Source organism: Oncorhynchus masou, chromosome 30 (genome assembly GCF_036934945.1).
Source record: "Oncorhynchus masou masou isolate Uvic2021 chromosome 30, UVic_Omas_1.1, whole genome shotgun sequence".
NCBI classification, from domain to species: domain Eukaryota; kingdom Metazoa; phylum Chordata; class Actinopteri; order Salmoniformes; family Salmonidae; genus Oncorhynchus; species Oncorhynchus masou.
Window position 1 is genome coordinate 15,957,847 of NC_088241.1, and position 14,613 is coordinate 15,972,459.

Here is a 14,613-nt window from a genome sequence, read left to right on the forward strand (position 1 = left end):
CAACGTGATGGTCCCAAGGGGTTTGGATGCACAATGCTACTGTACAAACCCAGCACACCTGCGCTCGCACACGCACACATACACATATCTACACACGTATGCACACACACACACACACACACACACACACACACACACACACACACACACACACACACACACACACACACACACACACACACACTCAGTCTCTGTAATGTTTCCAACCCAGTGTGTGTATTTCTCTCTGGGAGCTTCCTGTTTAGAATTTAATGTGGATTTATGACCTCCGAGCTTAAACGCTCCAGCCAACACACATAGCACTCACCTCTCCTCAGGGTGCCTCTGGAACATGGGGAATGATTCATTATCAGCCAGGTTTATACATACACACATACACACACACACACACATACACACACACACACACACACACACACACACACACACACACACACACACACACACACACACACACACACATACCATACACTCTGATTTCTTCCACATAGAGTTTGGACATATGGAAGAGTGGAGAGGTAAAGTTCGAGCTACTTGGAGGGTCAGGGTCAGACTTTGTGGAACACTTCAACTAATAGCAATTCATCATAGGAGGGTTGAAACAATGAACTGATATGGTGTGTGATTGTGTTTGTCAGATGATCCAGACCCGGAGGGACAGGGTTTCTGCCAGGCCGGGTTCAGTGTGGACTTCACCAAGGTAACAACCATCACTACCCACGTGACGTCCTCATCACCGTCCATGTCATGACATCCTCATCACTGTCCATGTCATGACATCCTCATCACTGTCCATGTCATGACATCCTCATCACTGTCCATGTCATGACATCCTCATCACTGTCCATGTCATGACATCCTCATCACTGTCCATGTCATGACATCCTCATCACTGTCCATGTCATGACATCCTCATCACTGTCCATGTCATGACATCCTCATCACTGTCCATGTCATGACAATCCTCATCACTGTCCATGTCATGACATCCTCATCACCGTCCATGTCATGACATCCTCATCACTGTCCATGTCATGACATCCTCATCACTGTCCATGTCATGACATCCTCATCACTGTCCATGTCATGACATCCTCATCACTGTCCATGTCATGACATCCTCATCACTGTCCATGTCATGACATCCTCATCACTGTCCATGTCATGACATCCTCATCACTGTCCATGTCATGACAATCCTCATCACTGTCCATGTCATGACATCCTCATCACCGTCCATGTCATGACATCCTCATCACCGTCCTTGTCATGACATCCTCATCACCGTCCATGTCATGACATCCTTATCACTGTCCATGTCATGACAATCCTCATCACTGTCCATGTCATGACATCCTCATCACCGTCCATGTCATGACATCCTCATCTCTGTCCATGTCATGACATCCTCATCACTGTCCATGTCATTACATCCTCATCACTGTCCATGTCATGACATCCTCATCACTGTCCATGTCATGACATCCTCATCACTGTCCATGTCATGACAATCCTCAATACAGAGAGAACCCCTTAGAAAATAACTAAAACACAATCACAGCCGAGTCAACATATTCCGAGACGTGTGTGTAAAAGACCTGTTTGTCATAACAGCCTCCCTCCTCATCCTCACTTTCTCTTTGTCTGACTCCTCCCTTCTCAGGGCTATAGAAAGACACCCAATCAGGGTTAGAGGGGAGAGAGCTAGGAGGCATGCAACTTTGTCTGTTTCAATGACAGAGGGCCTTGCTCATGTGAACATCTGAACCCTCTGCCTCTCTGCTCAATGTACCCTCTTGTACAGGAAGATGTCATTTTCAACAGGAAGTACACATGGATGACTGAAGACAGTGTACACACACACACACACACACACACACAGAGAGAGAGAGAGAGAGAGAAACAAACAGACAGATACACAGATATTGTCTTTTATGATTGTTTCTTCAATGTTTATCAATCAGTGTGTATACAGGTAAATCAGGATGAGCTAGGCCAGTTAAAGGTCACATGCAGCCATTTTTATCTGAATATTAAAAAATGTTTGGGTAACAACAACTACCTTACTGTGATTGTTTCCAATTAAAAGGGTAAAAATAAACAAAAACAGCTTCTTAGCAAAGAGCAATTTCAAAGCAAGAATTTTGCTATAACTGTCTGGGAGTGGTCTGAGTGGAGAGGGGAGAACTGAAATGAGATGTTATTGGCAGAGAGTTTTGGAACGGACTTTCTTATTGTTCTATTAACTAATGTACTACCTGGTGATGACACCAGGCAGGCCAAAACTACATTCCAACAAAATAGGCTGACATTTCAGATGGTCTTTTCAAACAGCTCTTACGCTAAAAGTGCATTATCATAATGTGGAAATATATATAAAACACAGGAAAATCATGTTTCTAACTGCACTGGGCCTTTAAAGTGCATTGAATTTGGTTTGACACAGGTAGATTAAGTATCGTCACTTACAGTGGGGCAAAAAAGTATTTAGTCAGCCACCAATTGTGCAAGTTCTCCCACTTAAAAAGATGAGAGAGGCCAGACAGTCTGCTTGGAGTTCGCCAAAAGTCACCTAAAGGACTATCAGACCATAAGAATCAAGATTCTCTGGTCTGATAAAACCAAGATTGAACTATTCGACCTGAATGCCAAGCGTCACGTCTGGAGGAAACCTGGCACCATTCCTACGGTGTGGCATGCTGGTGGCAGCATCATGCTGTGGGGATGTTTTTTGGCGGCAGGGACTGGGAGACTAGTCAGGATCGAGGGAAAGATGCAAAGTAAAGTACAGAGAGACCCTTGATGAAAACTTGCTCCAGAGCACTCAGGACTTCAGACTGGGGCGAAGGTTCACCTTCCAACAGGACAACAAGCCTAAGCACACAGCCAAGACAACGCAGGAGTGACTTCGGGACAAGTCTCTGAATGTCCTTGAGTGGCCCAGCCAGAGCCCAGACTTGAACCCGATCGGACATCTCTAGAGAGACCTGAAAATAGTTATGCAGCGATGTTCCCCATCCAACCTGACAGAGCTTGAGAGGATCTGCAGAGAACAATGGCAGGAAATTCCCCAAATACAGATGTGCCAAGCTTGTAGCATCATACCCAAGAAGACTCAAGACTGTAATTGCTGGCAAAGGTGCTTCAACAAAGTACTGAGTAAAGGGTCTGAATACTTATGTAAATGTGATATTTCAGCTTATTTATTTTTAATACATTTGCAAAAATATCTAATAACCTGTTTTTGCTTTGTCATTATGGGGTATTGTGTGTAGATTGATGAGGTGGGAAAAAACAATTTCATCAACTTCAGAGTAAGGCTGTAATGTAACCAAATGTGAAAGTCAAGGGGTCTAAATACTTTCCGAATGCACTTTAAATTCAGCTTTTGTCCAGTCTTGAGGAAGTTTGTCCTAACCCTGGACTGACCCAGACTTTCTCTTCCTCAGGAGGGGACTCTGGTGGTGGGTGGACCTGGCAGCTTCTACTGGCAAGGTAACATTAGCTCCCTCTATGTGAAACACTAGAATTGCAAAAAAGAGGCAGAGAGAGGGAGAAAGAGATGAGTTTAGCAGCACGATCAAGGCACATTCTTGCACCAGACCTGGATTCACATAGTATTTGATTAAGCACTGCTCCAGTTCATTTCTCTCATTCCTGGTGTGCAGTTTGATCCCAGGAGAAGCCAGATTAGGACAATGTAGAATGAGAGCCCCTGCCTCCTCTCTCTCTGATAGGAAGTGTTTGAGTGAGTCTAGTCTCAGTTGTAATGAGCTGATCAGAGGGTAATGGGGTGTGGAGGAACTCCCACTCACCATGATAATTAGTGTGTGTTGGAGGGCAGACACCTGCTTCACAGTGGACCTTGAAGTTGGAAAGTGTGTGGGTGTGTGTGTGCTGTGCTGTGGGGGGCATGGTGGGAGGGGTTACTCTTCCTGTCTCTCCTGTCCTGATGTCTCCTTGCTTATCTTCATTGAGGTGATATTAGCACACAGCTGTGTGTGTGTGTGTGTGTGACGGTGAGTGTGCATGCAAGTGTGCATTTGTGTGTTTATGAGAGACAGTTACTAATACAGGGTAGTAAAACGCTCCTCCTTTTATCACGGTCACATCATGTTAACCTCTGTGCCCTATCGCTCCAGTCACTTAATTCATTTGAAAAACGAAAGAGGATAGGAACATGCTTTTACAACAAGAACTGCCTACTATGTCTGCCATATGTGTAATGAATATGATGGTAGACAGAGAGCTAGTTTCAAGCGCAGGGTGTAGCAGGTGTTTATTGTAAAGGACCACAGGAGGAGGCAGGTAGCTGGGTCCAGGGGCAGGCAGGAGGTCATACACAGGGAGTCCAACAAGGCAACAGTACAGGCAGGGAAAAGGCTGGTAACATAGTCCGGGAGATCAGGCAATATGTAGATGACAGGAAATCTGATAGGCTAAGGTACAGGCAGGGAATAGGCAAAAGGCGTCATTAGTGAGGCAGGCAAAAACTACCATATACGAGAGGAGTAAATCACAGGAAAAACCAGCTCAGAAAGACGTGTGTCACAAAACAAACAATACCTCACAGTGATGGGGTGCAAAGAACTGAACCAAATAGTGCGTGATAATGACATACAGGTGTGTGAACAGGTGATCAGAATTCAGGTCATTGGGATCTGGAGAGTGAGCTGCGTTCAGGGGATCTACGTGTTTGAGGGTGTGAGTTGGATGCAGAGATATGCCTTCAAAATGGAGCGAGAGACAGAAGTGGGTGAGAGAGAGAAAGAGAGATGGATAGTCAGTGAGTCTTTTTATGAGTTAATATTATGTTGTATTAATCCTTTGTTGAAGGTGGTTTATGATCTCTCTATGCCCCTGGTGTGTGTATAAGCGTTTGTGTGTGTGTGCATGTCGTTGCCCTCAGCTTGGCTCAGCTTCCTGGTGTTTAAACACTTCCTCTAGATGTTTATAAAAGCTCTGAGCAGAGAGTTTATTGTCTCTAATATACAGCTATTATCACAGGTGATTATGCTGAGTTATTATGGGAAGCCTTTTATACAGCTTATTATCAGAGGATCTGAAGGAACCTCTTATACTATCAGTAATGAGGAAGTCTGCAGAGGGTTAGGGGACTGTTTCTGTAATTAGGGTTAGGAGCTGTGCGCGTGTGTGTGTGTGTGTGTGTGTGTGTGTGTGTGTGTGTGTGTGTGTGTGTGTGTGTGTGTGTGTGTGTGTGTGTGTGTGTGTGTGTGTGTGTGTGTGTGTGTGTGTGTGTGTGTGTGTGTGTGTGTGTGTGCCTGTGGTTACGGTCTGTGAAGAGGGTCTGTCTTGTCTGTGTTTGTAAGTCTGTGACTTGGGTTAGGGTCTGTGTAGGTATGCGTCTGTATTTAGGCTTAGCGTCCAAGTCTGAAGGGAGTTAGGAAAAGTAGGAGTCTGAGACAGGGGCGATTTCTCTCTGCCAGTACCCACCACATTAAGGAGGATTGATGTGAGGTTGAGGGCAGCTGGAGATAAAGCAGTAGGCCTATGTTTGTCTGACTTCCCCCTCCATCGCACAGCATTTGCTACAATAGCAGAGAGAGAGCGAGAGAGAGAAAGTGTGTATGTGTGTGTCATTCTAACTCCTGCTAACGAGGTGTTTCAGTGTTCTTCAGGGAAGAGCACCTCATACCTGTGAGTTTCATAACAAATGGCAGGAAAGTGTGTGTGGGGGCGCGCATGTGTGTATGATAGACTGACAGTGCGGAAGTTATTGCTCCCCATTGGGTCTGGGGTTGGCCTGTTCGTTAGTTGACCATTGTGTGTTTCTGACCTCTCTCTCTCCAGGTCAGGTGATGACTGCAGGCGTAGCAGAGATATTGAATGGTTACTCTCTGAAAGCCGTGCTCAGGAGAGTCCCTGGAGAGAAACACACACACGCTGCAGCTGATACCCATGACGACAGCTACCTAGGTAACACACACACACAGTTTCATCTACACACACAAACACTCACACGCTCACTCACTAATATATCTCTCTTGTCTGCAGGTTACTCTGTGGCAGTGGGGGAATTCACAGGAGACTCAGAGCAAGGTAAAATACAACACTTTCATCTCTGTGTGTTTGGTGCTTGCAGGGTTTCAGAGGCTACCCTCATGAACCATAACTAACTAGTAATTACACTGCAAACTAACCAAGAAATGTAACTTGCTACAAAACCATATGTTCTGCCTCCTACATCTTCCTAATTAAAACATGGCACCAAGTGCCAAACCAAAGGTTGTCACATGGTTGTATTATGATTTTATTGTGGTTGTAGGCTGGTTGTGGTCTCATCTTTGAATTCCTTAAAGCTGGAGCTTGCTGGCTTGGGTTTGTGGTCTGGTCTGTACTGGGAACGGGGCTGGGGGAGGTACTCATATCAAAACCACTCTCTATCTTTCTATCTTTCTTCAGCTTTTAGTGTCTTCAGTCAGGGTGGCCTAGAGAGAGAGAGACACACTGAAAGGCAGGCATCCAGACAGGCAGACAGAAAAGCAGGCAGGCAGTGTGATGTAATGTGTGTTCCTCTCTCCTTTCCAGAGCTGATAGCTGGTGTTCCGAGAGGGGCACAGAACTTTGGATATGTAAGCACAGAATCACACGCATGCATAACAGCACACAACCACACACACACACACACACACACACACACACACACACACACACACACACACACACACACACACACACACACACACACACACACACACACACACACACACACACACACACACACACACACACACACACAGTATATGTAAGTATTGAATTTAAAAATTCCTGTGTGTCCAGAGAGGAAATGTTTCCAAAGTAGAATTCCATTCCTAGTTACTATCGCTTAGCAACAACAACTCCCCCCACTCTGACCACAACACAGTCCTATCTGTGTGTGTTTGTGTGTGTCCTGAACTCTCCTAAATGACACACAACTTCCTCTCCATGAGAGCTGACCCAGCCTGACCCCTTTCCCTGACACACACATGACCCCTCACCTCTAACACACAGCTTATTGCCTGCTCACACACACGCACACACACGCGCACACACTGACAGACACTGAAACCTAGATAGAGATGTATTCAGAGCAGACAAGACTGTGAGGTTGTGTCAACAGGCTCTGGGGCCGGTAGCCCTCACATTTGTGGTCAGTGGGCGTCAGGGTTAGGTCTGTTTGGCCTGATGAGACTAGAGTAGCTGTCAGCCCACGTTAAGCCTCTCAGACCTGGGAAGACAACCAGCCTGACACCCCTGAGAGAGAGGCGGAGGAGGGGGGGCCAGGGAGTTAAGTGTCTGCACATGTGTCTTTCCCTCTGTCTGCCTCTCTCTGTCTGTCATTCCGAGCAACTGTCTGTGTGTATGTCCGTCCGTCTGCCTGCCTGTCCGCCTGTCTGTTTCTCTATATTTGTTGGTGTTTTGTGTATGTGCTTGTCTCTCTAACTTTGTGAGTGAGTGCACATGTTTATGGGTGAGTGTGTATAGCCCCTGGCTGTCTCCATGTGGTTGTTATTGTAGGTCTTTTGAAGGAATTCCCAACCCCTCTGTCTCCCCCACATCTGGGGTTATGGAAATGGAGGGTACGGAACAGAGGAGGGGAGGGGGTAAGGCAATGGGGACGATGGGGGTTTGAAAGGGCGAGACAGGGGGAAGGGGGACCAGGCAGAGGGAAAGAAAGAGTTTTGGGCTGAAACATTCTGTTTCTATTTCAGCTCATTACATCCTGTGAATGTGTTTGCATGATGCCTGTGTGTATCCGTATTAGGTGTGTGACTCTTGTGTCCTGTTTCAGGTAGCTGTGATTAACTCCACTAATCTGACATTCATCATGAACTTCACAGGAGAGCAGGTCAGTAACACACAGTAACGTCACACACATACACCCTACACACACACACACACACACACACACACTGCTATTAATCTTTTACCTGACTACTTTATAGCACTGCTGTACATCCCTGACTGTAGAGTCATGTTGTGAAATGTTTTGTCAGATGGCTTCCTACTTTGGCTATTCTGTGGCCGTTACTGACCTCAACGGAGATGGGTGAGTTGTCTGTCTGTCTCTCTGACTTTCTCTATCACTTTCTCTCGCTCTCTCGCTCACTCTCTCAATTTCATTTTCAATTTAAGGGGCTTAGCTTTTCTCTCTCGTCTCTCTCTGTCTGCCACTTTGCCACTTCTTCCCTCTCTTCCTGTCCCTACAGACCTTCATGGTTCTTGCAGTGAAATAATTGTTTAGTCCGAGCTAAGAATGAAGACAGTTGAGTGGGCGAGGGGGGAACGAGAGGGAGAGGATTGTTTGTATGTGTTCCAGCTGTAGCTTGTTCTCTGATTCTGATTACTGAACTCTATTTCTGGAGCCAGACCACATCCTTTCTGACATGTCTGTATAACACACTAAGCTATGTGTGTGTGTGTGTGTGTGTGTGTGTGTGTGTGTGTGTGTGTGTGTGTGTGTGTGTGTGTGTGTGTGTGTGTGTGTGTGTGTGTGTGTGTGCTGCCCTCTGTGTGTGTGTGTGTGTGTGTGTGTGTGTGTGTGTGTGTGTGTGTGTGTGTGTGTGTATTCTAAAGCTGTGTATCTTTCCCCCAGGTATGATGATGTACTGGTAGGAGCACCTCTCTACATGGAGAGAGAGAGGGAGAGTAAACCCAAGGAGGTGGGCCGTGTCTACCTGTACCTCCAGCACTCCCCGCTCACCTTCTCCGAGCCCCTTCTCCTGACGGGAACACACACCTTTGGACGCTTTGGCACTGCCATCGCCCCGCTAGGAGACCTCAACCAGGACGGATACAACGGTAAGCTGTGTGTGTGTGTGTGTGTGTGTCTTTCCCCTCTCTTTCTTCCCGTTCAGTGTCCACTCCCAGTGTATTGGTAAGCAGAGGTTTTTATGTGTTTCCTCTTCATCTCTGGCTGTTTGGTCTTGGAGAGCGGATATCTTATCAGATGTTCCGATGGGGGAAACCGAAGGTTCTTCAGCCAATCAGGAATTGCGGTGTTAGTGTTTCCTTGTGGAGTTCTTCCCCCACTTCCTGTACTGATGAGAAGGGTTTGAGGTGTGTGTGCGCGTGTGTGTGTCAGAGAGAGAGTTATTTTTAATCTCCAGATGTCAACTAAGATAGGGGCATCTGGAAGTTTCTGTCCCGCTGCCCAGAGTTCATTTTGCCTCTCGTTGTGTTTGCTTTTTAAACACACACACCAGTGGAGGCAGATGAGGGGAGGACGGATCATAATAATGTCTGGAACAGAGCAAATGGATTCGCATCAAACACATATTGGAATCCATTCCACTCATTCCACTCCAGCCATTACCACAAGCCTGTCCTCCTCAATTAAGGTGCCACCAACCCCATGTGACACACACACACACACACACACACACACACACACACACACACACACACACACACACACACACACACACACACACACACACACACACACACTCAAACACGTTCAGGTCTGGAACCCAAATGCTTTTCGGAGCCTCAGGCATTTCTCTGGTGAACATATGATAACAATCCTACTTAGTTATTTATGTATGTGTTTATGTTCTTAAAATGAAGCCACTCCCTCCCTCCCTCCACACCATCATCATCATCAGTACTAAATCAATAAACCTGAATCAATGTATATCAGTGTGGAGGCATAACTCAATCAGTCACTCAAACGCACATATAAGACAACAACCTCTCCCTCAATGTGAGCAAGACAAAGGAGCTGATCGTAGACTACAGGAAAAGGTGGGCCCGAACAGTCCTCCATTAACATTCCCGGGGCTGTAGTGGAGCGGGTCGAGAGTTTCAAGTTCCTTGGTGTCCACATCACCAACAAACTATCATGGTCCAAACACACCAAGGCCGTCGTGCCGAGGGCTCAACAAAATATTTCCCCCCTCTGTCACACAGCCTGGAGTGGTGGGTGCAGAGTCAAGCGCAGAGAGCAGAGGATAATGTGGAAAACCAGGCTTTATTGCGGCATCCACAACACACGCCCAAAACAACAGGCGAATATCAAAGAAAGTGTCCAACCCAAAACAGGGCACAAACAGACAGGGAGCACAACACACAACAACCTTGACTAACAGAGAACAAGCCTGCACAAAAACAGGGGGGCCTAACAGGCTTAAATAGTCCTGAATCAAAACTAAAACAAGAAACAGGTGCAACCAATAAGACATAACAAACAGAAAAGGAAAAGGGGAGCGGTGGCAGCTAGTAGACCGGTGACGACGACCGCCGCCCGAACAGGAAGAGGAGCCACCTTCGGTGGGTGTCGTGACACCCTCAGGAGACTGAAAAGATTTGGCATGGGTCCCCAGATCCTCAAAAGGTTCTATAGCTGCACCATCGAGAGCATCCTGACCAGTTGCATCACCGCCTGGTATGGCAACTGCTTGGCATCTGACCAAGACCTATATAATAGGCGGTGTCAGAGGAAAGCCCATAAAATTGTCAGATTCCAGTCACCCAAGTTATAGACTGTTTTCTCTGCTACCGCACGGCAAGCTGTACCGGAGTGCTAATTCTAGGACCAAAAGGCTCCAAACTTCTTCAGGATTGTCCCCACATTTCAGGCTTCAAACATTTAAAGACATATCTGATATAAAACTGTATCTAACTTTTTTGTGAAGACCATCAACAACAAGTTTTGGGTATTAATAAACAAATCTTATTTGGGCAGTCTTGGAACATTTTGAACAGATTTATTGGATATTTGCACATACAATCTAGTGGCCAAAATTTTCCGGTATGGAATAATAAACTTTTTTCATTTCAAAGATGATGGTACTAATCTTTGTATTATCTTCTACCAGATCTAATGTGTTATAGTCTCCTACATTCCTTTCAAATGTTACCAATAATATGCATATCCTTTCTTCAGGGCCTGAGCTACAGTCGGTTCGATTTGGGTATGTCATTTTAGACGAATATTGAAAAAAGGGCAGATCCTTAAAAGGTTTAACAGCTTCTACCCCCAAGCCATAAGACTGCTGAACGATGAATTAAATGGCCACCGGACCATTTACATTGACCCCACCCCCACATCCTCCATTTGTTTTGCACACTGCTGCTACTCGCTGTTTATCATCTATGCATAGTCACTTCACCCCTACCTACATGTACAAATTACCTCTAACCTGTACCCCTTCACACTGACTCGGCAACTCCTGTATATAGCCTCATTATTGTTATGTTATTGTGTTACTTTTTATAATTTTTTACTGTAGTTTATTTGGTAAATATTTTCTTAACTTTTCTTGAACTGCACAGTTGGTTAAGGGCTTGTAAGTAAGCATTTCACGCTAATGTCTACACTTGTTGTATTCAGCACATGTGGCAAATTAAGTTTGATTTGATAAGCCAGCACACACACACACACGCACACACATGCATTGAGTGATCTCAAAGGCTTTTGTCCTTCGGTTGATACATCAGCCAGGGTGTGGCTGGGTTAGACTGGGAATGTGGAGGTGATCACACACAGGACAGATCAGTAGAGGATCCATTAGCCTCAGGAAACTGCAGCGCAAGCGGAGCCAGAATGGAGCTTGAATGGAGCCAGAGACTCCAGCTGTCTGAGCCACAATGGAGACTAGAGTCTGAGACACTGTGATGTTCTCCCTCCTTATCATACAGTAGTGTGTGTATAGCTGTGTGTGTGTGTGTCTCTGATAACCTCCCTCATAATCACAGAGCAGTGTAACCATGACAACCCTCTGTTTGTAGTTTTCAACTCCATTTTTCCCTACAGCGAACATGATGTAGGTGGGGAGTTGCGGTGTGGGGGGGGGACTAACACCTGGCAATCACTGGTGGAGGGTAACCATTGGCTGCTCACTACCCCAGAATCTCCTGCCTGTGCCTGTTAGACAGTTCTACATGTTTGACATATACATTTGGACAGAGAGAGAGAGAAAAAGAAGGAAATGGAAAGAGGGAGGGGTAGTCCTAGGTAGTCTCTTTACCTCTCCCTCAGGGGCTTTCACTTGATGATGTCTAAACCATCCCTCTCTCTCTCTCATTCTTCCCCCCACCCCCCTCTCTCTCTGTCTCATAGACGTGGCGGTGGGTTGTCCGTTTGGTGGGGAGGACCGGAGTGGCCTGGTGTTAATCTACAATGGCCAGAGAGAACTGACGGCCCGTGGCCTAACCCTCAGCCAGGAGCTCTATGGAGCCTGGGCCTCCAGTAGTGGCCTCTCCGGCTACGGCTTCACCCTGAGGGGGGACAGAGACCTGGACAACAACCATTACCCTGGTACACTCCCATGCACCTTACTTATTTGATCCTCTTTTTTCTGTTTCACTTCTCTCCTCCCTTCTTCTGGTGAAGTCGTTACTCAAGAGGGGTAGTGGGGTTACAGAGCTGTTGCCACGACGATTCTCTGAGGACTTCTTGTCCTGCCCCAGGAAGAGAGAGAGTGGGGGAGGGGGGGCATGTGCACTGAAACATCTAAAGGAAATGTCAAAATGTCAAAATCTCCAGCACCACCCCAACATCAACATATGTGAAAATAGTGTTTCCATGTTTTGTGGAAAAAAATATATGAGGGAGATAAGTGTTTCCAATGACATCATCAGTGTGCGTCGTGTGATTTTAACCAATTATGAGTAGGCATTGTCTACTAATTGCCTACTAATTGTTTGATGATGTCATTGGAAACACTTATTTTCTTTATTATTTTTGCTACAAAACATAGAAACGTGCCATTTACACATATGTTCATATTGGGATGGTGCTGAAGATGATGAATATGAAGTTGACATTTTTTTAAATTTCCCTTTGAAAGTGTTTAGTCTGTTTGCCAGATATTTCACCATAGTGTTGTAGGCCTCCAGCTGAGACAGGCCTCCAATTCTTCAGAATTGTTTTCCCTTCAATTTGGAGCCATTCTAAAGGCAGCATAGTTCAGTCTTTGTACCTCTATAGACTCAGCTGAAAGGCAGCCATTCTAAAGGCAGCATAGTTCAGTCTTTGTACCTCTATAGACCAAGCTGAAAGGCAGCCATTCTAAAGGCAGCATAGTTCAGTCTTTGTACCTCTATAGACTCAGCTGAAAGGCAGCCATTCTAAAGGCAGCATAGTTCAGTCTTTGTACCTCTATAGACTCAGCTGAAAGGCAGCCATTCTAAAGGCAGCATAGTTCAGTCTTTGTACCTCTATAGACCAAGCTGAAAGGCAGCCATTCTAAAGGCAGCATAGTTCAGTCTTTGTACCTCTATAGACCAAGCTGAAAGGCAGCCATTCTAAAGGCAGCATGGTTCAGTCTTTGTACCTCTATAGACCAAGCTGAAAGGCAGCCATTCTAAAGCAGCCATTCTAAAGGCAGCATAGTTCAGTCTTTGTACCTCTATAGACCAAGCTGAAAGGCAGCCATTCTAAAGGCAGCATAGTTCAGTCTTTGTATCTCTATAGACCAAGCTGAAAGGCAGCCATTCTAAAGGCAGCATGGTTCAGTCTTTGTCTTTGTACCTCTATAGACTCAGCTGAAAGGCAGCCATTCTAAAGGCAGCATGGTTCAGTCTTTGTACCTCTATAGACCCAGCTGAAAGGCAGCCATTCTAAAGGCAGCATAGTTCAGTCTTAAAGGCAGCATAGTTCAGTCTTTGTACCTCTATAGACCAGCTGAAAGGCAGCCATTCTAAAGGCAGCATAGTTCCGTCTTTGTACCTCTATAGACCAAGCTGAAAGGCAGCCATTCTAAAGGCAGCATAGTTCAGTCTTTGTACCTCTATAGACCAAGCTGAAAGGCAGCCATTCTAAAGGCAGCATAGTTCAGTCTTTGTACCTCTATAGACCAAGCTGAAAGGCAGCCATTCTAAATAGCAGCATAGTTCAGTCTGCATAGTTCAGTCTTTGTACCTCTATAGATCAGACCAAGCTGAAAGGTAGCCATTCTAAAGGCAGCATAGTTCAGTCTGTGTACCTCTATAGACCAAGCTGAAAGGCAGCCATTCTAAAGGCAGCATAGTTCAGTCTGTGTACCTCTATAGACCAAGCTGAAAGGCAGCCATTCTAAAGGCAGCATGGTTCAGTCTTTGTACCTCTACAGACCAAGCTGAAAAGTAGGAATTATTATTTTATTATTTATTTTCTTTCCATATTGTCTTCTTTCTGTAACAACAACAGATGTCCTCTGATCTCTCCATCCCACAAACAGGAAATCTTTTATAATGAAAACATCACACATGCACACACACGCTAACACACACAAACACACATACAGACACATATGCACTGCATGGCTTGTGATCCATTTCACTGGCCTCTGAGTGTATGTGTTGAGTCTGTGCCAGGCTATGAACCAAAGCCAGACCATATACAGAATCACCCCACATCGAGTTACTCAGTCACACACACTGTACAAACACAATGCATATACATATAAGCATGCGGACACACACGCGTGCGTGTTGTAACTCAGGCTTTCTAAAGCCCTCTGCGAAAGATCTGGTAGTGGAGGGAAAGCTCCCGGGTGGCATAGCCATCACACACACATATAGTCTGTGGTTAATGTTAGTAAAGTCACACTTTGTTAAAGGACCCTCAGATGTTTCATCGTTATGACAGGACTTCTAAGGCATCTGTGCGCCTGTTTCACGGCG

At 45.7% G+C, this 14,613-nt stretch overlaps 1 protein-coding gene across 1 annotated transcript in view; it reads left to right on the forward strand.

Annotated features, from left to right (window-relative positions):
* Positions 1–14,613, forward strand: part of LOC135522150 (integrin alpha-8-like) — a 54,902-nt gene that overhangs the window by 4,720 nt on the left and 35,569 nt on the right. Inside the window, exons 5-13 of the mRNA XM_064948151.1 lie at positions 639–700; positions 3,450–3,495; positions 5,812–5,937; positions 6,016–6,060; positions 6,550–6,593; positions 7,796–7,852; positions 8,001–8,053; positions 8,600–8,805; positions 12,068–12,265. Coding sequence (XP_064804223.1) covers positions 639–700; positions 3,450–3,495; positions 5,812–5,937; positions 6,016–6,060; positions 6,550–6,593; positions 7,796–7,852; positions 8,001–8,053; positions 8,600–8,805; positions 12,068–12,265 — 837 coding nt within the window. The remainder of the gene's footprint in view (positions 1–638; positions 701–3,449; positions 3,496–5,811; positions 5,938–6,015; positions 6,061–6,549; positions 6,594–7,795; positions 7,853–8,000; positions 8,054–8,599; positions 8,806–12,067; positions 12,266–14,613) is intronic.